Source organism: Enhydra lutris, unplaced genomic scaffold (genome assembly GCF_002288905.1).
Source record: "Enhydra lutris kenyoni isolate GAN:26980312 unplaced genomic scaffold, ASM228890v2 scaffoldscaffold8, whole genome shotgun sequence".
NCBI lineage: Eukaryota > Metazoa > Chordata > Mammalia > Carnivora > Mustelidae > Enhydra > Enhydra lutris.
In genome coordinates, this window is record NW_019154092.1 from 16,876,373 (window position 1) to 16,904,151 (window position 27,779).

General features: G+C 37.3%; 1 protein-coding gene across 1 annotated transcript in view; it reads left to right on the forward strand.

Annotated features, from left to right (window-relative positions):
• LOC111142538 (growth regulation by estrogen in breast cancer 1 like) overlaps positions 1-27,779 on the forward strand; it is a 142,488-nt gene that overhangs the window by 13,035 nt on the left and 101,674 nt on the right. The window contains exons 4-5 of the mRNA XM_022495796.1: positions 1,416-1,592; positions 4,330-4,452. Coding sequence (XP_022351504.1) covers positions 1,416-1,592; positions 4,330-4,452 — 300 coding nt within the window. The remainder of the gene's footprint in view (positions 1-1,415; positions 1,593-4,329; positions 4,453-27,779) is intronic.

Genomic DNA, 27,779 nt, shown 5'->3' on the forward strand with positions numbered 1-27,779 from the left:
GGAGGAACAGACAGAGAGCTGCTGAGTGGGGAGCCTGATGTGGGACTTGATCCCAGGATGCTGGGTTTGTGACTAGAGCTGAAGGCAGATGCTTAACCAACTGAGCCACCAGGCACTCCAGTAAATTTATTTTAAGTTAGTTATGTATATAGAAAGATACTGTATGTTTGGAGTTTGGAATGCCCTTTCCCATTTACACTTTTCTTGTCCTTGTTCACTACATGGCAGTACATATGTTGTGTCCTCATCAATCAGAACCAGAGGAACTCACACTCTTTTTTTTTTTTTTTTTTTTAAAGATTTTATTTATTTGACAGACAGAGATCACAAGTAGGCAGAGAGGCAGGCAGAGAGAGAGAGAGAGGAGGAAGCAGGCTCCCTGCTGAGCAGAGAGCCCGATGCGGGGCTCGATCCCAGGACCCTGAGATCATGACCTGAGCCGAAGGCAGAGGCTTTAACCCACTGAGCCACCCAGGTGCCCCAGGAACTCACACTCTTTCTATGCAACTTTCCTCTGCGTGTTAGGGGGCTGATTTCCAATTTAGCGAAGGATGGCCTCTCATCCTCTTAGCCTTCTCCATTTCTTCTTTCTGTGCCCCCTGCTCTAAGCACGTCACTGAATGTTTTATTTTGTTTGAGTAATCTGAGTGAGAATTGTTCGGATAGTAGATCTAAAGTAATAATAAGCTGATTGAGTACAGGGAAGTGAAGAAAGAGAAACTGGGACTCAGGGAATTCATGTGAGAAAGTACAGCTCAATCTCAAAGAAACTGGAAAGTTGACAGTGCCTTGGTTTGCCCATCACTGTCCACACTTTCCTATCTGCAGACCAGCTTCCTCTTCATGGTTCTCAGTTTGTACTCTCCCATCCCTTAGCTGACACAGTGCTGGACATACCCCTAAGCTGGGTTCTAATTTTATAAGACCTTATAAATCCAGGGTATAGTACCATCTCACTGATTCTTTCTGTATTTATTTTAAAATTCCAGGAGATTCTGACTGTCCCAGACTGGGTCAGATATTAGCACAGTCTAATCAGCTGTGGCATTGAAGGCAATTCCACATGGTACACAGGTAGAGAACCAGGGCCAGCAGATTCTCTAAGAGGGATGTGTATGGAAAAGGAATAATGGACATCTCTAGGACCAAACTTTTTCATATTTTTATGTCAACCATACAAATTCTATCGCTTGATACTATCCATTCTGTTTCCTTAATCATTATCCTTTTAAGGCAGAAATTAAATTACTGTCAGTCTTTATAAATAACTTTGCTAAAAAAAATCTTGGTTTTTTTTCCCCTTGAAATTAAGAAATGATTGAGTCAAAAAGACTGAATATTTCTATACTTTTTGTATGTAAAAATACTGTATCAACTTACAAGTCCAGCAGTAACTTTGATTTTCCTTCTTTCAGGGTTTTCTGGAAACTGTATCGGCTGTGGAGAAAGAGGATTTCGGTATTTCACGGAATTTTCCAACCATATTAACTTGAAGCTCACCACCCAGCCAAAGAAGCAGAAGCACTTAAAGTACTACCTAGTCAGAAGCTCCCAGGGTGTACTGTCGAAGGGACCTCTTATCTGCTGGAAAGGTAGCATCAACCTCTGGGAGAAGAAGGGAAGGGAAGGGAATGAGATGTTACCTTAATAACAAGTGGCCAGTACATGGTTCAGGTAGATAGATAGGTAGATAAATATCCCAAGTTCAGAAGGCTATCCAAAGACGTAAAGCTTTCTGACAGGTTATTTGACTAGCTTCTTCCTATTTTTTTTAAAAGATTTTATTTATTTATTTTACAGAGATCACAAGTAGGCAGAGAGGTAGTCGGGGTGGGGTGGGGGGGGCGTGGGCAGTGGATGGGGTGGGGAAGCAGGCTCCCTGCTGAGCAGAGAGCCCGGTGTGGGGCTTGATCCCAGGACCCTGGGATCATGACCTGAGCCAAAGGCAGAGGATTTAACCCACTGAGCCACCCAGAAGCCTCTCCTATTTTTAATAGAGACTACCTGGGTTTTAAAAAGTGCACGTCTCTTGGTCTCTTGGAAGGGTAGAGGGCAGACAGACTCTTTCCAGCTCTTCTGGCATTTAGAGAAGATCTCAAATCATCATTTTCCTGATTAGATGCTCTTTCTACTTTAAGTTCTTTGGTAATTCTCACGAGTATATAGTTTTCTATTTTCATTAGAACTACATATACTTTAGGGGCACCTGGGTGGCTCAGTGGGTTAAAGCCTCTGCCTTTGGCTAAGGTCATGATCCCAGGGTCTTGGGATAGAGCCCTGAATCGGGCTCTCTGCTCAGCAGGGAGCCTGCTTCCCGCTCTCTCTCTGCCTGCCTCTCTACCTACTTGTGATCTCTGTCTGTGAAAAAAAAAAAAAAGAACTATGTATACTTTAGAACAAATAATGCTTTCTTCACAATACCTGGGGAAATTCACTATTAAGTGGGTGGAGTTTTATTTTTATTTATTTATTTTTTGTTTTAAGTTAAGAAGAACTTAACTAACTTATTTATAGAACTGAATCCAGTTGAAGTCTCACATCTTCATGTGATTGATAGGATTTGCCACGAATTTTATTATTCTAATGCAATGGAATATCTAATCTTTGTTTTTGAGCAGTTACTTAGGTATTGAGATTTTAAATTATTACTATTATTAAAGGTGATATAATAATTGTCTTTAATGTTTCCATTTGTTGTCTGTGTAAAATTTTGACCTGACCATGAGAAATACCATAATGAATCCAAATTATAACTGCAGATTTTCCTCTAAGTCTTCCACTGTAATTACTCTTGGTTGCATTTGAAATGACATTAAATAATTCCTTAGGAAATGGCTGCATGTTCCAAGACAGGTGCAATAATCCTTTTGAAGTCTTACATTTAAAAAAAATTAAAGATTTTATTTATTCTTTATAGTTTTTTAAAAAGATTTATTTATTTATTTAATGTGTGAGCAGGATAGGGGCAGGGGGAAGGCAGAGGAGCAGAGGGAGAGGCAGAGGGAGAGATGCTGACTCCCTGCTAAGCACAGAGCCAATTTGGGGCTTAATCCCACAATCCTGAGGTCATGACCTGAACTGAAATCAAGAGTTGGACACTAAACCAACTGAGCCACCTTGGTACCCTTAAAAGATTTTATTTTTAAGTAATCTCTGCACCCAACGTGAGGCTTGTACACACAACCCTGAGATCAAGAGTCACACGCTCTACCAACCGAGCCGGCCAGGCATCCGAGGCCTCGTATTTATAGCAGTTGGTTAGAATTAGAATTGTGTAAGCATGTATATATACAGATATGCAGACATATATTATCAATATAAATATATGCATATATTACACATAACGAGGCGATATCCTTTCAGGCCAAAGTACAGTAGCTCTTCAAGGAAGATCTGAGCAATGAAGGTTATGGGAAACTGCTTCCAGCCCTTGCACATATCTGATAAACTTGGAAACTCTCTAAAGGACCGTCTATAAGCAAACTGTCATTTGCAACCATTTATATTTCTTTTTCACATGCTACCTTTGAAGTCTAATACATTATAACATGTAGTATAATTTAGTTGGAAGCTACAGCCCCATGGGGTATCATAGTATTTGTTATCTAGCTCAGTTCAAAATATTATTAAAGTATTACAGGAGAGCTCCATTAATACTGGCTTACCTAAAATGAAGCTTGGTATTGCATGATCAGAGATCACCTTGAGTATTATATATCTATTTCCTTTAATAAAAACTAAGAATGTTAAGAATTTGAGCATTTAAAATTTTTCTCTTCTACCTATAAATTTTTCTTTGGTTCAGCTTTTGGACATAAAGTTGAGGTGAGAATGTTGAAAGCAGCCTCCATGGATTCTAGGTTCCTGTTCCACACTTAAATCCATCCTGATAGGAGGTTAACTGGCACTTGAAAGCTTATCGGAGATTTTATTTACACACACACACACACACACACACACACACACACACACACACACATATATATACCCATCCAATATTTTAGTCTCAGTCTTATCCATAAAACAAGCATGATTATATTGGTTATGAGTAATTTTTCTCCTGGTAACTAATCTGTGAAGAACAAAAGTCTCATCTTTTTTTCTTTGTCCTTCTAAACATGACATGTGGCCTTAGGAAGACAAACTGAATTCACCATCTTGAACATTCTGTTGGAATCAGAATTTGAGGAGGGGGCATCTTTGATAAGGCATGTGGTTGCCCCTTAAGGAGCCGCGGCTTATTTTATAGATTATATAGATTGCCTTTCCCTCACCTGTTTTAACAGAGGGCTGGTCTCCCCCCATAATGTGATTCTTACTCCTTCCCAGAATGTAGAAGCCGACAATCCTCTGCTACTTGCCACTCTATGAAACCAAACTCTTCAGTATCGTCAACTGTGACTCCGGAAAATGGCACAACCAATGGATTCAAATCAGGATTCATTCAGACAGGTATGGGATGTTTTCTTTTGGAATTTCGAGCAGCAGATGTATATTCAGTGATGCATTTAAAACTTACTGTGGACTGGTTTGAATAGAAATATTTTAAAATGGAGGTATTACCCAAGTTACTATTAGAGTAAGAAATTAGGTCAAACATCGGACCTGTCTCTAGAAGAGCTGGACAGTGGGCAATAGGTAGAAATCCAGACATGAGGAAAGTCTGTGTCATAGCTATCAGGTGGCATATATTGGGGACATAACTTATGAAGATGCGAGTTCCACGGTAGGGCTCCAAACTAAGCCCACAGAACATTACAGGGTGTATGGCACCCACTAGGATACTAAGTAAGGTCCCAAGGCAGGACTAAGGATCGCAACGGAAGAATCCAGGATCAAGTTTTTAGTGGTTCAAGATAGAGGCTTGGTAACAAGTAACCAGATAAAATTTTAGTGCCTGAAGCGGGGTTACAGTATCAGAGCAGCATCAGCAGAACAGCCACTCTGACACTGAGCAGGTAAGTTTCTAGTCTAAGGCTTCTGAAAATTCCTCCAGTGTAGAGGACAGCACTGGCCCAGGCCCTAAGGGCAGGATAAGTCTCCAGGTGGGACAGCATGTTTCCAGGTGGCTGAAGGGCTGGAGGGCTGTAACTGAAAAGATCACTGCAGATAGTATTTGAGAAAATTATTTAGAACCAGTCTAGGTTATATCTTAGGCAAGAAGAAAGTATTTTAAAAGAATTTGTGAATTGTCTTTCAGTTCACTTGTTTTTGGTAAAGTACCCATTTTATTCATCTGATATGCACTCTTCACAGTGTATGTGCTTTGCCAGTGTCCTCTCAACAAGTTGAAAAAGGCTGTCTTCATCCATTTCACTACTTAGCATTCCTCTTTCAGATTCATGTGGAATTCTAATGAGCTGGCAAATTGTTTCTGCTTGCTTTTAAGAAATACATAGTTATTAGAAGATGTTAGCAATGGTAGCTATGATAGAAAGGCTAACTTTATCTGGGGCTCTTCTTGCTCTGTGGCTGCACTCAGCTAAGTCTACTTCATCCAGGATTGTAAAAATCTGATTTTTAAATTGTCTGAGAGATTTAGATAGAGGCTCTAAGAGGAGAGAGCGTATCTCTTTAGAATGAGAGAACATCGTGTTACTAGGTATTCAAGAAAGAAAATGTTGGCACCTGGCTCTTGGCATTGAAACATTAATTAGCTTTCATTACAATTGCATTTCATTATAATAATGATAAACCTGTATGTCTCTCCTAGAATTTTATTATAGTAATTTGGTTGATTTCCTTGTATATTTTCTTCCATTAGACCTCGGGCCTAGGGAAATGTGATTTTAAAATTATAGTATTTAAAAAGTAAATATTTACTTTATTACAACAAAAACATATGAAGCATTTACTGTGTTCTAAAACCCTTGTCAGATGCTGGAAGGTAGGGTTCCAACACTCAACCAATGCCTCCAATGATTTAAAAACCACTCACATGGGGGATAAAAGCACAATAAAACATGTTACTTTTCCTAAAAGGGACAGTTAGATATATAAATAACCAGCTGTACCTGAAAATAATGAAAATATATTAAAATGTTAACAAGCAGTAACGCAGTTTTAATTATATTAGAAAATACATTTTGAAAACAAATATTGCTTTGAAATAGAGGAAATCAAGATTCAGGCTTTCACAAAGACTCCATCAATTGTCATGAAAAGACACAGATAGAGCACTAACTCACAGTGAACACAGGTGGACAAGATTAATGCCCATATTCTTGTGTATCCCTTGTAGAGGTGAAAATGATTATTTCACTATGAAATAAGCTATTAACAATTTTTAAGTGCAAGTGCCTGGGTGGCTCGGTTAAGACCTGCCTTCGGCTTAGGTCTTGATCCCAGTGTCCTAGGATCAAGTCCCACATCAGGCTCCCTGTTCCACAGGGAGTCTGCTTCTCCCTATGCCCCTCCTCCCTGCTCTTGCACCCACTCTCTCTCTCTTTCTTTCTCAAAAATAAATAAATAAAGTCTTAAAAACAACAACAACACAGGAACACCTTGGTAGCTCAGCTGGTTAAGAGTCTACCTTCAGCTTAGGGTCCTGGGATCTAGCCCCACACTGGGCTCCTTGCTCAGCAGGGAGCCTGCTTCTTCCTCTTCCTCTGCCTGCTGCTCCCCCTGCTTGTGCTCTCTCTCTCTCTCTCTCTGTCAAATAAATAAATAAATAAATAATTTTTAAAATTTAATTTATTTAAATTAAAATTAAATTTTTAAAAAACTAAAAATTTAATTTATTTTAAAAATAAGACTATTTTAAGTGCAATCCATAGAATTTAATAGAAGAAAGTACCTTTTTCTAATAGAAATTAATTTTTTAATTAAAAAAATTTTTTTATTATGTTGAGTTAGCCAGCAATAGTACATCATTAGTTTTTGATGTAGCGTTCCACAATTCATTATTTGCACGTAATACTCAGTGCTCAATACAACATGGGTGATGGATATTAAGGAAGGCATGTGTTGTGAAGAAAGTACCTTTAAAGTGAGGCTTTGTATCTAAAACTTTCCTCTTGATGAATTATGTTGATGAGTCTTCAACAATAATTTCTTTCTTCCTACACATGTTGAAAGTAACAGGCTTTAAAAATTTCATATTACTGTTATGAAATCATTGCAAACATTGGAGTATGCAGCATCTCCCGAGTTGGTAAAGATTCTTCCTTTTATAGGAGAAGACAGTCTGCAGTCAGTGACTTCCTATAATCAACATTTCTTAGCCTGAAATGTAGGTAAGCACATTGTATAGTATTTGAAGAAGGGACTAATTTACTATTTACACAGCTTTGTCTTGAATTCTACCTGCCAAGCTCTGGATTTTCTGTCCTGGCTAGCTTGCCGCTTTTCCCTAGCATATTGTTTTCAACATACTTATGTCACTGATAATTCAAACTTTAGTTAACAATCCCAGTAAAATAGTTTATCATTTTGACTGAAGGTGGCTGTACAGTTACCTACCTACACCATGCTCACATGCCACGTATAAACACACATGTACGTACATGTATTGTGTTATATCAGGACGAGAATTCAGGAATCAATTAAAAAAATTTTTGCCTGACCAAAGATCTTGAACTTCTCTTTCCTGTTTTCTTCTGAAAGTTTTATTGTTTCATCTCTTATATTAAAGCCTATGAGCCATTTTGAGTTAATTTCTGTGTATTGTATGAAATGACCATCTAAGTTCATCTTTTTTTGCATGTAGATATCCAGTTGTTCCTGCACCATCTTTGAACTATCTTTTTGTTAGTGAGTTGCATGTGTCCAAAATAAGTTGACTATAGGAGTGCCCGGGTGGCTCAGTCAGTTAAATGTCCAACTCTTGGTTTTGGCTCCAGTCATGATCTTGCGGCTGTGGGATTGAGCCCTGCGTCTGACTCTGTACTCAGTGCAAAGTCTGCTTCAGATTCTCTCTCTCTCTCTCTGTCAAATAAATAGATAAAATATTTTAAAAATCAATTGACTGTAAATATAAGGATTTATTTCTAGAAAAATGGATAAAATGGGGGCGCCTGGGTGGCTCAGTGGGTTGAGCCGCTGCCTTCGGCTCGGGTCATGATCTCAGGGTCCTGGGATCGAGCCCCGCATTGGGCTCTCTGCTGGGCGGGAGCCTGCTTCCTCCTCTCTCTCTGCCTGCCTCTCTGCCTGCTTGTGATCTCTCTCTGTCAAATAAATAAATAAAATCTTTAAAAAAAAAAAAGAAAAAAGAAAAATGGATAAAATGGACCTCATTAAAATTCAGGATTTTTACAGTTAAAAAGGCAACATTAAGGAAATAAAAGGACAAGTAACAGAATGGGGAAAAATGTGTGAAACATATTAATATATTAATATTAATATAAAGATATTAATATTATTATAAAGACTTACATACATATTACATATTAATATAAATACTTTGTATCCAGAATTTACAAAGAACTCTTAGAACCCAGTAATAAGATGACAATACAGTCGAAACATGGGCAAAAGGTTTAGAATAGACACTTCTTCAAAGAAGATGTACAAATGGCTAATAAGCACATGAACAGATGTTCAACATCGTTAGTCATTAGGGAAATGTAAATCAAAACCACAATGAATACCACTTCACACCCACTAGAAAGACTATAATCAAGAAGACAGATAACAGTAAGTGTCTGTGGATGTGGGGGAATTGGAACCTTCATACATTGCTGGTAGGAATGCAAAATGTGGCAGCCGCTTTGGAATTCATTTTGGCAGATTCTCAAAAGGTGAATATAAACTACTATATAACCCCTCAATTCCACCTGAGTATCTAAGAGAAGTGACGACATGTCGTCAAAAAAAGTTGCATACAAATGTTCATAGCAACATTATTGGCCGTAGCTGAAATTTGGAAAGTACCAAATGTCAATCAGCACATGAATGGATAGACAAAAATGTGAAGTATCCATCTAATTATGGAATACTGTTAGGCAATAATAAAGGACAGACTACTGACACATGCTAAATCATGGAAGAACCTCAAAAACGCTATCTAAATGAAAGAAACCAGACAAAAGAGACCATCCACTCTAAGATTTTTGCTTATATGAAATATCCTGAAAAGGCAAATTTATAGACAAAAGAAATAATTAATGGTTGCCTAGGCCAGGTGGTGGGAATGGAAATTAACTGAAAATGGGCATTCGGGTTCTTATGGGGATGATGAAACTGTTCTAAAACTGATTTATGATGGTGGTTGTGCCATTTGGCAAGTTGCTAAAAATCATTGAGGTATACAATTGAGATGGGTAAATTTTATGATATGTGAATATACCTAAATAAATATATGGGAAAAAAGATTAAATAGAGAAAGAAGGAACCCTTTGGTTTTTATTCTATTTCTATTTCATTTTTTAAAAAGATTTTATTTATTTGTTTGACACAGAGAGAGAGAGAGAGACAGCGAGAGAGGGAACACGAACAAGCAGGGGGGTGGGAGAGGGAGTAGCAGGCTTTCCACTTAGCAGGAATCCCAATGCGGGGCTCAATCCCAGGACCCTGGGATCATGACCTGAGCCGAAGGCAGACATTTAATGACTGAGCCACCCAGGTGCCCCACCTATTTCTGTTTCTTATTCAGTGTGAAACACTCTAATTTATTTACAGTTTACTATGACATGGTAAACAGCAAATGGCTTGGAGTCAAAGTCCTGGTATTCAAATATTACTTCTGAATATATTCACTGGTACTTGGGATAAGTCACTTCTATGCCTTGCTTTCCTCATTTGATAAGCTAAAAATAACACCTATTTTGCAACTAAGGATTAACTCAGCCTTGCGACCATACTTCTATTTATGTGACATTCCTCCCAATTATAATTGTTCACTGTCTGTATTTCTTTTAGATACTAGAAGCTCTACTATGTTCATTTGTTTATTCTTGTACCCCTAGTATTGGCAAATACCTGAAAATAGATATTACTTATATTCCATTTTATTCAAATTTTAAGGTTAGCATTTGGGGGGATTATTAATTTCCTGGTATGTACAGTTTTTCCAAATGAAGCTGATATGCTCATCTACCCTTAGGAGGAAACATGTTTTTATGCCCTAGCCTATATGGCAGGATAGGGATGACCACCTAAGTTCTGCCCTTATGTCTAACAGGATAATTTTTAAGAACACTATCAGGCAGGGCCACTTTATGGGCCCTGGGCATATTTGCCTAGGTGGGCCCTTTCCCTCTAGAAAAGTACTTAAAAATATGTTTTGTGACAGTGTTGGCATAAAAATGACTATTTAGTATTATATATTAAAGTACTTTCTTCAACCCAAAGTTCATTGTTTTCTTCTGATTATAAAATAAATTAAAACATTTTCATGAGCCCCTAAAAGTATTATAGACCCAAGGCACTGTGCCTTCAATGCCTAATGAGGAAGTTGGCCCTGTTATTGGAGACAGAGGTATTGTCCACGAAATGGGCTTTTCTTTTCTGTGAGTCGTGGTAGGCCCAAAGGAACATAAGCACTATCTTAATCTTGTGTATTAAAGAACTAAGAACAGGGCACCTGGGTGGCTCAGTGGGCTAAAGCCTCTGCCTTCAGCTTGGGTCATGATTCCAGGGTCCTGGGATCGAGCCCCGTATCGGGCTCTCTGCTCGGTGGGGAGCCTGCTTCCTTCTCTCTCTCTCTGTCTCTGCCTGCCTCTCCCCTACTTATGATTTCTCTCTCTCTCTGTCAAATAAATAAATAAAATCTTAAAAAAAAAAAAAAAAAGAACTAAGAACAATAACAAATGAAAGGACTTTCCCTGTAATAAATCAAGCTCATGAACCTTTACTAGTAATGGCAGAGTGGACCTGGCCCAGGAGTAAACGCAGAGCTGCAGAACAGAGTAGAAAGTCCAAAAAGCTGATTCATGAGACATCTGGGTATTTCATATGTAACAGGGGTGACCTGCAGCTCCATGGGACCTTTCTTTTCAAATAAATGATGCTCAGCAATCACATATCCTATGTGGAAAAAAATAAAACTGGACCCCTATTCCACACTATACACAAAATCACTTCCAGGTAGTTGGAAGATCTAAAGATGAAAAGCAAAACTATCAAACTTTTAGAAGATACCTTAGGTATTGCAGTTATCTTAAAAGTGGAGACAGAAAGTGCTGCACATAAAGAAAAAGACTATTTCACTACACTAAAATAACACCTTTTGATTGTTAAAAGGCACTATGAAGAAAATGAAATATCATTTTTCAAGTCACAAACTAGGAGAAGTTGTGTAACACATAAAACTGACAAAGGATGAGTACAAAGAACATAGAATGAATCAATAAGAAAAAGCCACATTAACATAAAAAATGAGCAAGGACCTCACAAAAGACAAAATACGAGGGGCCAAAAATTACAAGAAAAGATGATTAACCACTTTGGTTATTAAGGAAGTTACTTTAAAAATACAGTGAGGGAGCCTGGGTGGCTCAGTGGGTTAAGCCGCTGCCTTCTGCTCAGATCATGATCCTGGGGTCCTGGGATCGAGTCCCGCATCGGGCTCTCTGCTTTGACAGGGAGCCTGATTCCCTCTCTCTCTCTGCCTGCCTCTCTGCCTACTAGCACTCTCTGTCTGTCAAATTAAAAAAAAAAATTTAAAAATTAAAAAAAAATTAAAAAGTACGAGATACCATTGTACACACACCAAATTGGCAATAAGTTGAAGTATAATGGTAGTAAATGTTGTCAAAGATTTCAAGCAGCAAGAACACCACTGGTCGTGGGAGTGGTAATTGATGCCACCACCTAGCAAAGAATTTGCAACACATAGCCAAGTAGAAAACGTGCGTATCCTATGTTTCAGCTATTCTACTCCACAACGTCTTACACGTGTGCAACAAGAGATATATATAAGACAGTTCATAGCATGTTCTTCACAATTGGCTCAAGATGGACACAACTCAGTGTTCATCCACAAAAGAACAGGTGATACATTTATATAATGAGATCATTTTGCAATGAGTGTGAACAAACAATACTTACATGCAGCACAGTAGAAGAATCTTACAAACATCATATTGAGTCAAAAAGCCACTTACAAAAGAACTCATCCATTATGATTTGACTTTTATTATGTTCAAAACCAGGCAAAACTAAATCATTTTAGGAATACGGGGGCACCTGGGTGGCTCAGTTGGTTAAGCATCTGCCTTTGGTAGCTGCCTTGCTTACATAGTTTTCTTATTTCGTTTCCATCCTCCTCCTCTCTCTCCCAGTAAAACTTCGTGGTCCCTGGTCACAGCCATTTCGAAAGCATTTTCCATTAGAATGCATCATTTAATTGTCCCTAAAATGTAGCTATGTTTGTCTCTTTCCTCTTTAGATTTGTCTTTCTTTAGCTGCTAAAACTTCCTGGAGGTCAGTATAATCAAAAGTTCCTCTGGTAGGTTTTTCTACACTTACTAGTTCCTTTTTAAATTTTCAAGTTAGGGGCACCTGGGTGGCTCAGTGGTTTGGGGCCTTCGGCTCAGGTCATGATCCCAGCGTCCTGGGATCAAGCCTTGCATCGGGCTCTCTGCTCTGCGGAGAGCCTGCTTCCTCCTCTCTCTGCCTGCCTCCCTGCCTGCTTGTGATCTCTCTCTCTCTGTCAAATATATAAATAAAATCTTAAAAAAAATTTTTTTTTACAAGTTAATGCTTTGCTGAAACACAGTCTGCTTTTTCCAAATGTGGTGGGAACACTTTGGCTGGCAGATTTGCCTACTCCTAATCACACATAGAGAATGTAGGCTCTTTCTTCGGTAGAGGTTATAGCTTTGCCTTCTCCTAATTCTACCCCTAGAGCCTAGCATAGTACCGGGCCTGCTGAAAAGGCTCCGTAAACATTTGATGAATGAATGCAGGAGAGGGAGGGGAAAGAAAACCAATGATCATACCCCTCCAAGACAGGGTCACGAATATGTTTTTGAGACCTCTCTTCCTCCCCTACAGAAGAAAGAAATGCCCCTATTTGGCAAGTCTAAGGAATATGGCCCACTTTGTAGAAATGAAGAAACTAAGGAATAATAATAAAAAGTAATTTTCACTAATTGTGTTAGCCACAACATTTCATTTTAAGTGATAATATACAGTGCTAACAAGGGTATGTTAAGACTGACACTTTCAGCTAGGCTGGTAAAAGTGAACAGTGGTACAATCTTTTAAGAAAGCTATTTGGCAATATGTAACAAGAACATTAAATATATTTATATCCTTTACTCTAGTAATCTCACTTTAGGGGATTAGCCAAGAAAATAACCTAAAAGGAAAGTCAAGATAGTCACTGAAATTATTCTTTATATTATCTAAAAAAGGAGAAGTTACCTTAGTATAGAAACAACTGAATAAATCATAGCATGCTTACATGACAAATATGTTTTTAAAAAAAGATAATTATAGCACTATGCAGCCACATATAATGTAATTCTATTAAGTAGAAAAAGTAATGGGGACAGGGGTGCCTGGGTGGCTCAGTGGGTTAAAGCCTCTGCCTTTGGCTCAGGTCATGATCCCAGGGTCCTGGGATCAAGCTCCGCATTGGGCTCTCTGCTCAGCGGGGAGTCTGCTTCCCTCCTCTCTCTCTGTCTGTCTGTCTGCCTACTTGTGATCTCTGTCTGTCAAATAAATAAAATCTTAAAAAAAAAAAAAAGTAATGGGGTGCCTTGGTGACTCAGTTGGTAAAGTGACTGCCTTCGGCTCAGGTCATGATCTCCAGGTCCTGGGACTGAGCCCTGCATCGGGCTCCCTCCTCAGCAGGGAGTCTGCTTCTCTCTCTCTCTCTTTCTCCCTTTGCTCTTCCCCATTGCTCGTTCTCTCTCTCAAATAAATAAAATATTTTAAAAAGTAATATTAAAGTGTATTTTTGTTATATCATGTACAAAATATGATGCAGATAAAACATAGAAGGGTATATACTGACAGAAAAAAAAAATGGTTTGTAGAAGTGAGACTTTTAGCATATTTCTATTTTTCTATTTTTTATGTTATATTTTTCATAGTTAAGAATTTAAAAATCCTGAGGGTTAAGCCAAATGTATAGCTCAGTAGAATATATTTGCTTTTTCTGATTTCTCTTCAGCTTTCTATGCATGTATAGGGAAAAGCACCAGTATTTAGCATAAACAAGTTCAAGATACAGCTTGAGGGCAACAGAACAAGAATTTGAACTTTTTCTGCTCACTACTGACAATTTTATTGGTCAATTACTGAGTAGTAGTGTCAGGAATGTAAAGATGATACTGATGTCTACATAGAATTCTGTAAAATGTTCATGTGTCTCAGATTTTTAAAAGTAAGGAACAGAAGGTGCAAGAAAAGAAGAGGGAGGGTACCTGGGTTGAAACATCAGTAGCAGAACAACTTAACGTTTGTTTCTGGTCAAAATGAGTAAAAGGGAATTTGCCTTCCTACCTGAAATAACTAAGAAAATAAAAGAGAAAAATACATGAGAAATGACTTTTAAGACACTGTATATCAGACAACAAAAAAAAGTGATCCCTGAGAGGTGGAAAACAAATAGTGTGAGTCTTACCATCACCTCAGCTCAGTGCTTTGAGTTTCTAGACCATTTTATAAGGAAGGGGAACTGTGGGGGAGCACCATAGATTCCCTAAGTTGAGTAGAAGGAACTCTCCATTAGAGTGCAAGGACACAAAAATAGCCAGAGTTCATAGGCCCAAGGACCAGAAAAGAGAGAGCTGGACGACAGAATGTGCAGAGGGTCCCCTTAAATGTTGACACAGCACTGATTGATGCACACATGTAAGGAAACTACTCAAGGCTGATAAAAGTTACCATCCAAAAGGATGAGAGGAAACAGTGCTCAGCATTCTCACAGGACCAGGAACAGGAACTGTTCCCACCAGCTAGAGGAAAACCTCACAGGTCTTCAGACACTGGAGAGAGTGCTCAGGAAGGTCTTATCATAGTAATGGAGAATACTTCATTCTAAACTGAGTACTTCTCCAGACCTGCCTAAAAATACCAAAAAACAAAACCCCAAAGTATCAGGTTACTTAACTGCATTCCAGAACCAAGCTCAAGAGTATTTATAGGAATACAAAAAAAAATAATCCAACATCTAACAAGAGAACATTAATAATGCCTGACATTCAAGCAGAGATTAGCCAGTATGCAAAGAGGCAAGAAAACACAAAAAATACTGAGGAGACTAATTAATCAAACCTACCAAGAACTGACACAGATGTTAGAATTAGCAGAGAAGGACATCAAAACAGTTATTATTACTATATCTCATATGTTCAAAAAGTAAAGTAGACATGTAAGATATAAAGAGGATCCTGGGACTCCTGGCTGGCTCAATTGGTAGAACATGCAACTCTTGATCTTGGGATTGTGAGTTTGAGCCCCACATTTGGTGTAGAGGTTATTAAAAAATAAATAATAAAATAAAAATGGGGTCAATTTTTTTAAAAGATCCAATCAAACTTCTAGAGATAAAAAGTACAGTGTTTGGATTGAAAAATACACTTATTGGGATTAACAATGGATTAGTCATTGCAGAAGAAAAGCTTAGAAGCTTGAAGGCATAATAATAGAAACTATCTATAGTGAAACATAGGAAGGAAAAAAGAAAACAAAACAAAAAGAGCATCAATGAGCTGTGGGACAACTACAGGCAACCTAGTATATTGGTAGGTGCCTGTAGAGTGGTAAGTGCCTGTAGATTGCCTGAAGAGGTGGGGTGTGGGAGACAAAAAATACTTGAAGAAATAATGGCCAAAACTTTCCAGACTTGATGAAAATTGCAAACCTACAGATCCAAGGAGTTCAATGAACCCCAAGCACAAGAAACATGTAGAAAACTATTCCAAAGCACATCATAATAAAATTTCTCAAAACCCACAAAAGGAAAATCTTAAAAACAGCAAAAGAAAAAGATATATTCAAGGGAACAAAAATAAGCATGACAGCGTATTTCTAAATACGTAAGAACAAAGTGGAGCCACATCTTGAAAGAGCTGAAAGCTAGTAACTAACAACCTAGAATTCTACACTCAGCAAAAAGATCTTTCAAAACTGAAGGTGAAATAAAAATATTTTCAGACATGCAAAATATGAAAGAATTTACTACCAGCAGTTTCACACTACAAGAAATGCTTAAGGAAGTCATTGAGGTAAATGGAGAATGATACCAGGCAGAAGAGAATCTGATTCTTTACAAAGGAATGAAAACCACTAGAAGTCCTAACTACAGGTAAAGTGGTAACCATGGGTAAAGGTATACAATTTTTTCTTATTATTTATATCTATTGAAATGATAGTTGACTTATACAAATATAGTAGTATATTGTTAGGTTTATAATATATGGAAAATCAAAGTGATGACAGTAGCATAAAGGACAGGAAGGGAGATACAGAAGTATACTATCATCAAGTTCTAATACTATAGGTGAAGTTGCATAGTGCCATTTAAGATTAGACTGTGGTAAGACATATTCTATAAACCCTAAAGCAACCACTAAAAAACCCAGGAGTTATAGTTAATAAGCAACAAAGGAGATAGAATTGTAAAAAATGCTTGATTAATCCAAAAAAAGACTGAAAAGAGGAAAAGGGGGACAAAGAACAGATAGGACAAGTAGAAAACAAGTAAAAAGATGAAAGACTCAGACCTAACCACATCAAGAATCCTATTAAATGTAAATGTTCATAATGAATCATGGAATACTACATCAAAAACTAATGATGTACTATGTAGTGGCTAACTAGACATAGTAAAAAATAAATAAATAAAAATGTAAATGTTCCAACTCAAAGAAAAATATTATGATATGGGGGCGGGGAGTAAAATCTAGCTCTATGCTGCTACCATGAACTTTTGTATCAACATGGACAGGACTGGAAGAGATTATGCCGAGTGAAATAAGTCAAGCAGAGAGAGTCAATTATCATATGGTTTCACTTACTTGTGGAGCATAAGGAATAAGATGGAGGACACTGGGAGATGGAGAGGAGACGTGAGTTGGGGGAAATCGGAGGGAGAGACAAACCATGAGAGACTGTGGACTCTGAGAAACAAACTGAGGGTTTTGGGTGTGGGGGTTGGGTGAGCCCAGTGGTGGGTATTAAGAAGGGCACATATTGCATGGACCACTGGGTGTGGGGCATAAACAATGGATTATGGATCACTGAAAAAAAAATTAAATTTTTAAAAAGATACAAATAAATTGGATTAGGAAAATACACTCTTCACTAAGAAAAGCTTAAGACATTCAAATGAATTCATGAATTTAACTATCTTTTGGAAGAGATGAAGATAATTGTTGTTGTGCTTCTCTTACACTGTACAGGTGAATTTTTCTGGAGTAGTAATAAAGTGTTTACATCATAAAAAAATAAAAAATAAAAAAACATAAGCGCAAAAAAGATAAAAAAAAAATAAAAAGTACCATGCTAACAGTAGTAAAAAGTAAGCTTGAGTGGCTATATAAACATCAGCCAAATTAGATTTCAGAGCAAAAATTATTACCAGAGATTAAAGAGGTAATTTCAGAATAATAAAGAGATCAAGTAATCAGGAGAACAGAGCAATCTTTTTTTTTTTTTTTTTTTTAATTAAGTAGGCTTTATGCCCAACATGGAGCCCAGTGCAGGGCTTGAACTCATGACCCTGGGATTGAGACCTGAGCCAAGATCAAGAGTCGGATACTTAACTGACTGAACCACCCAAGTGCCCCTGAGGAATGAACAGTCTTAAAAATTTATGCACCTAATGACAGAGATTTGAAATACAGAAGCAAAAACTGATGGATTTATTTTAAGAAATATATAAATCCCCAATTACAGCCAGGTATTTGAACACCTTTCTCTCAGCAATTGAAACAACAGATAAACAGAAAGAATATAGAATATTTGAACAACAGTATCAACCAACTTGACCTAATTGTCTCTTATAGAACATTCCATCCAACAACAGCAAGCTACACATCCTCAAGTTTAGATAGAACATTTACCAACCCAGAGAAAACAGAAATGTTACATGCAGAGGAACAAAAATAATTATGATATCATGCTTATGGGTCATAGAATAAGTCTTTTTTTTTTTTAGTGTAGTTGACATATAATGTTACATTAGTTTCAGATATACAGTTTGTGATCCAACAGGTTTATATGTTATGCTATGATTATCACAAATGTACTTGCCATTTGTCCCAGTACATTGCTATTACAGTATTGTTGACTATATTCTTTATGCTGTGTCTTTTATTCCCATGATTTATTCATTCCATAACTAGAAGCCTCCTCTTCACCCAGTTTACTCAGCCCTCCACCACCTCCTCTGGCAACCATCAGTCTGTTTTCTGTGTTTATAGGTCTGATTCTGCTTTGTTTATTCACTTGTTTTGGTTGTTGTTTTTTAGATTCCCTTTATGAGTGAAATCATATGGTATTTGTCTTTATCAGTCAGACTTATTTCATTTAGCATAATACCCTTTAGGTCCATCCATATTGTCTCAAATGGCCTGATATTGTTGGTCTTCATGGCTGCATAATATTCCATTGTGTTTTCATACACACACACACACACACACACACACACACACACACCCCACATATTCCTTATCCATTCATCTACTGATGGACCTCTGGGTTGTTTCTGTATCTTGGCAATTGTTAATAATACTGCAGTAAACATCTATCTTTAAAAATTAGTGTTTTTATTTTCTTTAGGAAAATACTCAGGAGTGGAATTACTGGCTCATATGGTATATATATATATATATATATATATATATATATATATATATATGATTTTTTGAGAAATCTTCATACTGTTTTTCTTCACGTCTGCACTGATTTACATTCCTACCAACAGTGAACAAGGATTCCTTTTTTGGCACATCCTCACCACTTGTCTTTTTTGTTTTAGCCATGCTGACAGGTCTAGTTGTGGTTTTTGATTTGCATTTCCCTGGTGATTAGTGATATTGAACATCTTTTCATGTGTCTGTTGGCCATCTGTATGTTTTCTCTGGAAAAATGTCTATTTGGGTCCTCTATTTTTAAATTGGATTGCTCGGTTTTTTGGTGTGGAGTTTTATAAGTTCTTTACATATTTTGGAGATTAGCCCCTTATTGGATATATTATTTGCAAATATCTTCTCCTATTTAGAAGGCTGTCTTTTTGTTTTGTTGATGGTTTCCTCTGCTATGTAAAAAATCATGAAACAAGTCTTAATACATTTGAAAGGATTCAAATAATATAAAGTATGTTATCTACCTAAAATGTAATTATATTAGAAATCAATAACTGAAAGATCTTGGGAAATCTCCAAATATTTGGAAACTAAGTACTACATTTCTAAGTAATCCTTTGGTCAAAACAGAAACCCAAAAGGAAATTAATAATATTTTGAATTGAATGGAAATGAAAAAGCAACAAAACAAAATTTGGGAGATTCCACTAAAGCAGTATTTTGAGGGAAATTTATAACACTAAAATGTACATTCGAAAACAAGAAAGATTTTGGGGGCGCCCAGGTGGCTCAGTGAGTTAAGTGTCTGCCTTCAGCTCAGGTCATGATCCTGGAGTCCCGGGATTGAGCCCAGCATTAGGCACCCTGCTTAGCGGGGAGTCTACTTCTCCCTCTCCCTCTAACCCTCCCCCTTCCTCGTGCTCTCACTCACTCTCTTTCTCAAATGAATAAATTAAAAAATCTTAAAAAAAAAAAAAGGAGAAAGATCTTGAATCAATGAACTCAGCTTCCACCTTAAGAAATTAAGAAAAAGAAAATTAACCCCAAAGTAATCAGAAAAAGGGAGGTAATAAAGATCAAAGTGACAATTAGTGAAATAAAAAGCAATAGAAAAATGAATAAAACTAGAAAAACAATAGAAAAATGAATAAAACTAGAAACTAGTTCTTCGAAAAAGTCAATAAAATTGATAAACCTCTAGCCTCACTATTAGGAAAAAAAGAGAGAAAATCCAAATTATTAATATTGGGACTGAGAGAGGTGACATCATTATCCATTTGAATGATATTAAAAGGATAATAAGAGGAAGTTAGGAACATTTTATACCAAAAAATTTTGGAATTTGGATGAAATGAACAAATTCCTCAAAGACAAATTACAAAAACTTACATAAGAAGAAATAGATAACTGGAGCACCTGGGTGGCTCAGTTGATTAAGTGTCTGACTCTTGGTTTCAGCTCAGGTCATGATCTCTTGGTTGTGAGATGGAGACCCATGTCAGGCTCCATGCTCAGTGGAGAGTCTGCTTGAGATTCTCTCCCTCTCCCTGCTCCCTACTTCTGCTCTCTCTTTCTCTCTCAAATGAATAAATGAATATTGAATGAATGAATGAATGAATAAAAAGAAATAGATAATCTGAATAGTCCTATGTCTCTTAAATGCATTAAAAATGTGGCTAATATCTTTCCTAAGAAAACCCTCTGGGCCCAGATGGCTTAGTGGTTGATTCCACCAAACATTTAAACAAAAAATAATAACAATTCTACACGAACTCATCCAAATAATAGAAGAGAATGGACTACTTTCCTAACTTATTCTAGTCAGCATTACCTTGATACCAAAATCAAAGACATTATAAAAAAAGTTCAAACCAATATCCCTCATGAAATAAATATAAAAAAAATTTTTTTTTGACACAGAGAGTGGGAGGAGCAGAGAGAAAGGGAGAGAGAGACTCTTAAACATGTTCCACACCCAGCACAGAGCTTAATATGGGGCTCAGTCTTAGAACCCTGAGAACATGACTTGAGCCAAAATTAAGAGCCTGATGCTTAACTGACAGCCACACAGGCACCCCATAAACAAAAAATTTCTAAATAAAATTTTAGTATATTGATGCCAACAATATGTTAAAAGGATAATATATCGTGACCAAGTGGGATTTATCCCAGGAATGCTTTGTTGGTTTAACATTTGAATATCAATTAATGTTTACCATGTTAACAAACTAAAAAATAAAACCATATCATTATCTCAGTAGATGCAGGAAAAAAGCATTGGCAAAATTCAATATTTATTCCTGATAAAGACTCTTAACAAACTTAGGGAAAAAAAGGGGGGTGGATTTCCTCAGCCTGATAATGAACATCTACAAAAACCCCACAGCTGGCATACCTAAATGCTTCTCCCTAAGATCAGAACAAGACAGGTATGTCTGCCCTTACCACTTCTACCCAATGGTGCTGCAGATTCTAGCAGTGTAATCAGGCAAGAAAAATAACTAAAGGCTTCCAGACTGGAAAGGAAGACATAAAATTGTCTTTATTTATAGACCACAGATGATCTATGCAGAAAATTCAATGAAATCTACAAAAAAAGTTATTAGAATTAATAAATGAGCTTAGCAACGTTTAAGGATATAAGATCAATATACAAATATCAGTTATATTTCTATATGCCAACAACAAACCATCAGAAATTTAAAAAAAAATTTTTTTTTAATATTTTTGTTTGGCCACTGAGAACAGGTGGTGGCTGTTTTTTTATTTTTGTTTTTTTTAAGATTTTATTTATTTATTCGACAGAAAGAGATCACAAGTAGGCAGAGAGGCTGGCGGGGTGGGGGGAACAGGATCCCCACTGAGCAGAGAGCCCGATGCGGGGCTAGATCCCAGGACCCTGGGATCATGACCTGAGCTGAAGGCAGAGGCTTTAACCCACTGAGCCACCCAGGTGCCCCAGAAATTAAAAATTTTAAAGGAACTGTGGCTCATTTATAATACACAGAAACACATGTATATAATAAAAATATGAAATAATAGGGATAAATCTGAGGGAAGGTGTGAAAAAACTGTAGCCTAAAAACTAGAATGCAAAGCTGAGAGGAAGTAAAGAAAATCTAAATAAATTGGAGAGAGATCTCTTGTTCATGGGTTGAAAAACCAAGATTGTTAAAATGTCAGTTCTCTCTAAATTGACCTGTAGATTCAACACAATCCAAACCAAAATTCCAGAGGCTTTTTTGGGTAGAATTTGACAAGTGAATTCTAAAATTCATATGGAAATGCAAATGACTTAAAATAGCAAAAGCATCTCTAAAAAAGAGAACAAAATTGGAAACTAACACTACTTGATTTGAAGAATTATTATAAAGTTGCAATAATCAAAACAATGTGGTACTGGTGTAAAGACATACAGATAGATCAATGGAACAGAATAGAAATTCTAGAAATAAATTCACACACATAAATTTATATTTAACAAAGGGACAAAAACAATGCATGCAGTAAAGAAAGGATAAATTTTTTAAGAAGATTTTATGTATTTATTTGTTTGTTTGTTTATTTATTTGTCAGAGAGAGAGAGAGAGCAAGAGCACAAGCAGGCAGAGGCAGAGAGAGAAGCAGATTTCCCACTGAGCAAGGAGCCCAATGCGGAACTTGATCTCAGGACCCTGGGATCATAACCTGAGCCAAAGGCAGTGGCTTAACCTGAGCCACCCAGGCATCCCTAGAAAGGATAAACTTCTTAACAAATAGTGCGGGAACAATTGGATATCCATATGCATAAACATGAACTTCAATCTTTATCTCACGCCACATACAAAATTAACTCAAGTAGATCATAGACTTAACTATAAAACTACAAAATATATAACTTCTATAATAAAACATAAGGAAAAGTATCTGTGACCTGGGTTAGGCAAAGATTTCTTAGATATAGCACCAAAAACAAAATCCACAAAAGAACAAATTGATAAATTAGACTTCATTAAAATTAAGAAATTCTTCTTAGAAGACACTATTAAGAAAATGAAAAGACAGGCCACAGACTGGGTGAAAATCCTTGCAAAAGATATATAGGAATTGTATTTAGAAAAAAGACCTTTAAAAAACTCAATAATAAGAAAATTAACCAGTTTTTAAAATGGACAAAAGATAGATGGATGGCAACTAAGCATGTGAAAAGATACTTAACACCATTAGTCATTAGCAAAACACAAATAAAAACAATGAGATATCACTACACATTTATTAGAATAGCTAAAATTAAAGGGCTGATTATATCAAGCATTGATATGAAGGAATTGGAACTCTAATACACAGCTGAGAACATAAAATAGTAAAACCACTTTGGGAATTAGTTTGGTAGTTTCTTTAAAAGTTAGACATATACCTATCATATAGTCTAGCCATTCCATTCCTAGATATTTACCCAAGAGAAAGAAAATATAGTCCATATAAAAACTTGTGCACAAATGTTCATATCAGCCTTATTTGTAATGGCAAAAACTGGAAATAACCCCAATTTCCCTGCAGGTGAATATTTATCCATTGCTCTATGTCCATACAATGTAATACAACTCAATAAACAGTAATGAGTTATTGATACTCATAACAGCATGGATGAATCTCAAAATAATAATGGTGAGTGAAAGAAGCCAGACAAAAGAGAAAGTAATATTGTGTCAGTCTGTGTGCATGTAAGTTTAGAAAATGCGAACTAATTTAGAGTGACAACAGGTCAGTGTTTGCTTGGGGATGGGAGAGCAAGAAGACATAGGAAGGAGGGATTACAAGGAGGTGGGGTGGGATGCCTGGGTGACTCAGTCAGTTAAGCATATGTTTTCAGCTCAGGTCTTGATCCTAGTGTCCTGGGGTTGAGCCCCCTCCCACAATCAGACTCCTTGCTCAGTGGGGAGCCTGCTTCTCCCTCTCCCTCTCTCTGCCACTCCCCCTGTTTGTGCTCTCTCCCTCTTGCTATCTCTTACTGTGAAATAAATAAAATCTTTAAAAAATAATTTAAAAATATGAAAAAACAAGGAGATTTGGGGGTGATAAGTATGTTTACTGTGTTGTCTGTGGTGATAATTTCACAGGTGTATATACGTGTAAAAACTTATCAAGTTGTTTAAGTATGTACATTTATTGTTAATTATACTTAGAGCTGTTTTAAAAATCAACAGCATAAGAACAGATTAGGAGGTATCTTTTAATATTAATTTTAGGGGGTGTTTCAGTTGAGTCAAAAGTAAAACAGTTGACAGAAATAACTAATGCAGCCTCATAGTGCATTAATAGGAATATGGTATCTTATTAGGAGAACATTAATTGCAGTCTGAATGTGAAAATAGGCCCAGTGTACTTACGTGGGGAAGAAGCAAATTATGTCATGCACATTTTATGCAGGTGTCAAGGGCAGAAAGAGTGATAGTAAAGATTTAAGTTCTCAATCATCTGGAAAACTCTTTTTTTTTTTTTAAAGACTTTATTTATTTGACAGAGATCACAAGTAGGCAGAGAAGCAGGCAGGGAGAGAGAGAGGAGGAAGCAGGCTCCCCGCCAAGCAGAGAGCCCTACGCGGGACTCGATCCCAGGACCCTGAGATCATGACCTGAGCCGAAGGCAGCAGCTTAACCCACTGAGCCACCCAGGCGCCCCACACATAGTGATTTTAAAGGGCAATTCCATTTCAACAAAACTGCTTTCGCCAAGTTACCAATGATCTAATCCCCAAATCCAGGAGACTCTTTTCAGTAGCTATCAGACTGAATCCCACTGCTACGTTTATTTACTTATTCAATGATTATTTATTGAGCACTTACCAGTTGTCAAGAAACTTGCTAGGATCTACGAGTTTAATGTTCAACAAGGCGAGCACCATCTTTGTGCAACTTTTCTTCTGTCTACTAAAGTACTGATGTTCTGCACCTTTTTATTTATCTTAAGACAATGTGTTAAGACTCCATGGTTTCATTTTGAATTTTTAAAAATTTATTTCATGTATGTTGTTTGTCTTATTTCACTTCATTAACAAATTTTGGAACGTATCAATTATAGAATAATCAGAAAGGACAGATGTGCATTAGATAAAGTCAGGGTGAACTTTCCAAAATGTAAATCCCCTTGTGTTATCCCCTAATCTTTACCACTTTGCACATGCTTCTATTCTTGAATTTATCGTGGGTGGTGGACACTGGCCTATTTAGCATCTAACACTAGTGGTTTTGATTATTTGGAAGTCGTCCCCAGTGTCCAAAATGTAACAGACTGTGATTCTGCTCATACTCAAACATGGATTAAACCCTGGGCTGTTGTGTAGTACATGGTGTTTAGATAACCAGCAAGCAGCCGACTGCTTGATTCTCTCTACTAGTGATTGTCATATCCATTTAAAGGAGGAACTTATAAGCACTGGAAGAATCTCAAACTTGGAAAGTTCCTTGGGCAAGTCACAGCTCTGCTTTCTATGTTGTGGTTTATAGCTTCTTGTTTCTCCCACTAAGTCACAAGCCCCTTGAGGGCATTCCCAGCTCCTGGCACAATGTCTGTCATATTGTGGCTAAAGAAATAAAATGGGGGGGGGGAGGGTGGAAGCCTAAACAATCTCCTTATCCTCTTTATGCAATAGTTCAGTAACTCTCTGTTAGCCCAAAATCCCTGGGGTGGGGGCTTGGGGAAGACTTTTGCATAGTTAGTAGAAAGAGTTCGAATTCTGATTTTGCCATTTACTAGCTTTTTTTCACCAAGTACTAACCCTTTCTGAGATTCTGTTTCATGATCTGAAAAATGGTATCTGCCTCACCATAACAATTAACGTATTTAGTATAGTGTCTGGAACACAGTAGATATTCAGAAAATCTTCATTTTGCTAAACCTTTTTTTTAAGTAGGCTCCATACCCAATTCCAGGCTTGAACTCATGACTGAAATCAAGATTCGCAGGCCAGCCAGGCTATTTGGCTATCTGGCTAAATCTTGTTAAGAATTTTCCAGATGGGGGCACCTGGGTGGCTCAGTGGGTTAAGCCTCTGCCTTCGGCTCAGGTCATGATCTCAGGGTCAGCAGGGAGCCTGCTTCCCTCTCTCTCTCTCTCTCTCTCTGCCTGCCTCTCCATCTACTTGTGATCTCTCTCTGTCAAATAAATAAATAAAATCTTTAAAAAAAAAAATCACTATGTGTAGGGACACCTGGATGGCTCATTTGGTTAATTATCTACCTTTGGCTCAGGTTACAATCCCAGGATTCTAGGATCCAGCCCTGCACCCAGCTCTCTGCTCAGCAGGGAGCCTCTTCCTCTCCCTCTGCTCCTTCTCCCTGCTTGTGCTCTCTATCTCAAATAAATAAATAAATAGATAGATAGATAGATAGATAGATGAGGGATCAAGCCCCACATCGGGCTCTGCTCAGTGGGGAGCCTGCTTCCCTTCCTCTCTCTGCCTGCCTCTCTGCCTACTTGTGATCTCTCTCCCTCCGTCAAATAAATAAATAAAATCTTAAAAAATAAATAAATAAAAGCACTGTGTAATCTAATATTAAAATAAACACTCACTTTGTACAATTAAGTATTTCTAATGCCAGTTGTCAGTCTACACATAAATATTTTTTTTTAAAGATTTTATTTATTTATTTGACAGAGAGAGATCACGAGTAGGCAGAGAGGCAGGCAGAGAGACAGAGAGAGGGAAGCAGGCTCCCTGCTGAGCAGAGAGCCCGATGCGGGGCTCGATCCCAGGACCCTGAGATCGTGACCTGAGCCGAAGGCAACTGTTTTGAAACATTTATATTTTAGAAAATATACATGCACACATAAAGATATACTGTATCATGTATACTCAGTGAAGTTTCTCTTTCCATCCCCCCTCATTTCTATAGGTGATCTCTTGTCACTTGTTTCTCCTGTATCTTTCTAGATTTTCTTTATATCTGTTCAAGCAGGCACAAGCATGGATTCTTATTTTCATACTTTTTTTTTTTTTTTACTCTAAAGACAGCATTTTGTTCTGCACTTTGCTTTTTCATACAGTTATCTCTTAGAAATCTTTCCAAATCAATAGAACTTCCTCATTGTTTTTACTGTTGCATATTGTCACGCTGTGTGGCTGTGCCATTATTTATTTGCCCTATCCCCTATTGATGGGCATTTATATTGTTTTTAAACAATGCAGCAATGAATAACCTCCATATGTATTATTTCTCACAGTACATAAATACTCAGGAATTGCTGGGTCAAACATGGATTCATTTGTAATTCCTACAAATGCTGTAAATTACTTTCCATAGAGGTTCTACCGGAAGATGTGTGTCAGTTTGTATTTCCACAACAGCTCACTAATAAAGTTTATTTTTGAACTTTTGGATTTTGTCAATCTGATGGGTGAAAAATAATATCTGAGTGTAGTTCTAATTTGCACTTTCCTTGTTGTTGACATCTTTGCATTTGTTTAAAAACTATATGCATCTTCTTTCTATGAACTCTAAGTTCCTTTACCTTGACTTGTTTGTCGTCATTTGGGTTCTGCTGGAATCAGAGCCTAAAGAAGGGATTTGGGTACAAGTAGCTTATTTGAGAAGTGATCCCTACAAGCAGGAGTAAGCCAAAAAAGAGTGTGTTTTCTGTGTAGTTGCTATAAACCCGGAGGGCTTGAATCTACCAGGTTCTCAAAAAAGCAGGCAGAATGCCTCCCAGAATTATCCTTCCCAAGAATGGAAAGCTAGGACATTTATTCTTAGTCCTCCATGAGTTGAGGGCTGCCCCAGAGTTGTTACACTTCCTCACACTTCTGGACCACACACAGGGCTAAGAGCTTGATGACCTTGAAGAAGCCCCTGAGATAAAAAGCTCAAAGAACTGGATATGAGCTTGAGGTAAGATGCTGCCCCCAGGAAACTGACCCACAAAACCATCCACCATACCTCCTGCTGAAATCAAAGATGGGCCAAAGGGAAGTGGTATGCAGCAACAAAGGATATCCAACAGTAATCTTTTTTCTTGTTGACGTCTGTTGACAGGAACATAGTGTAAAAGTAAGTTATAAATATTATCCCTGGTTTGTAATTTTGCTTATAGTGTTTT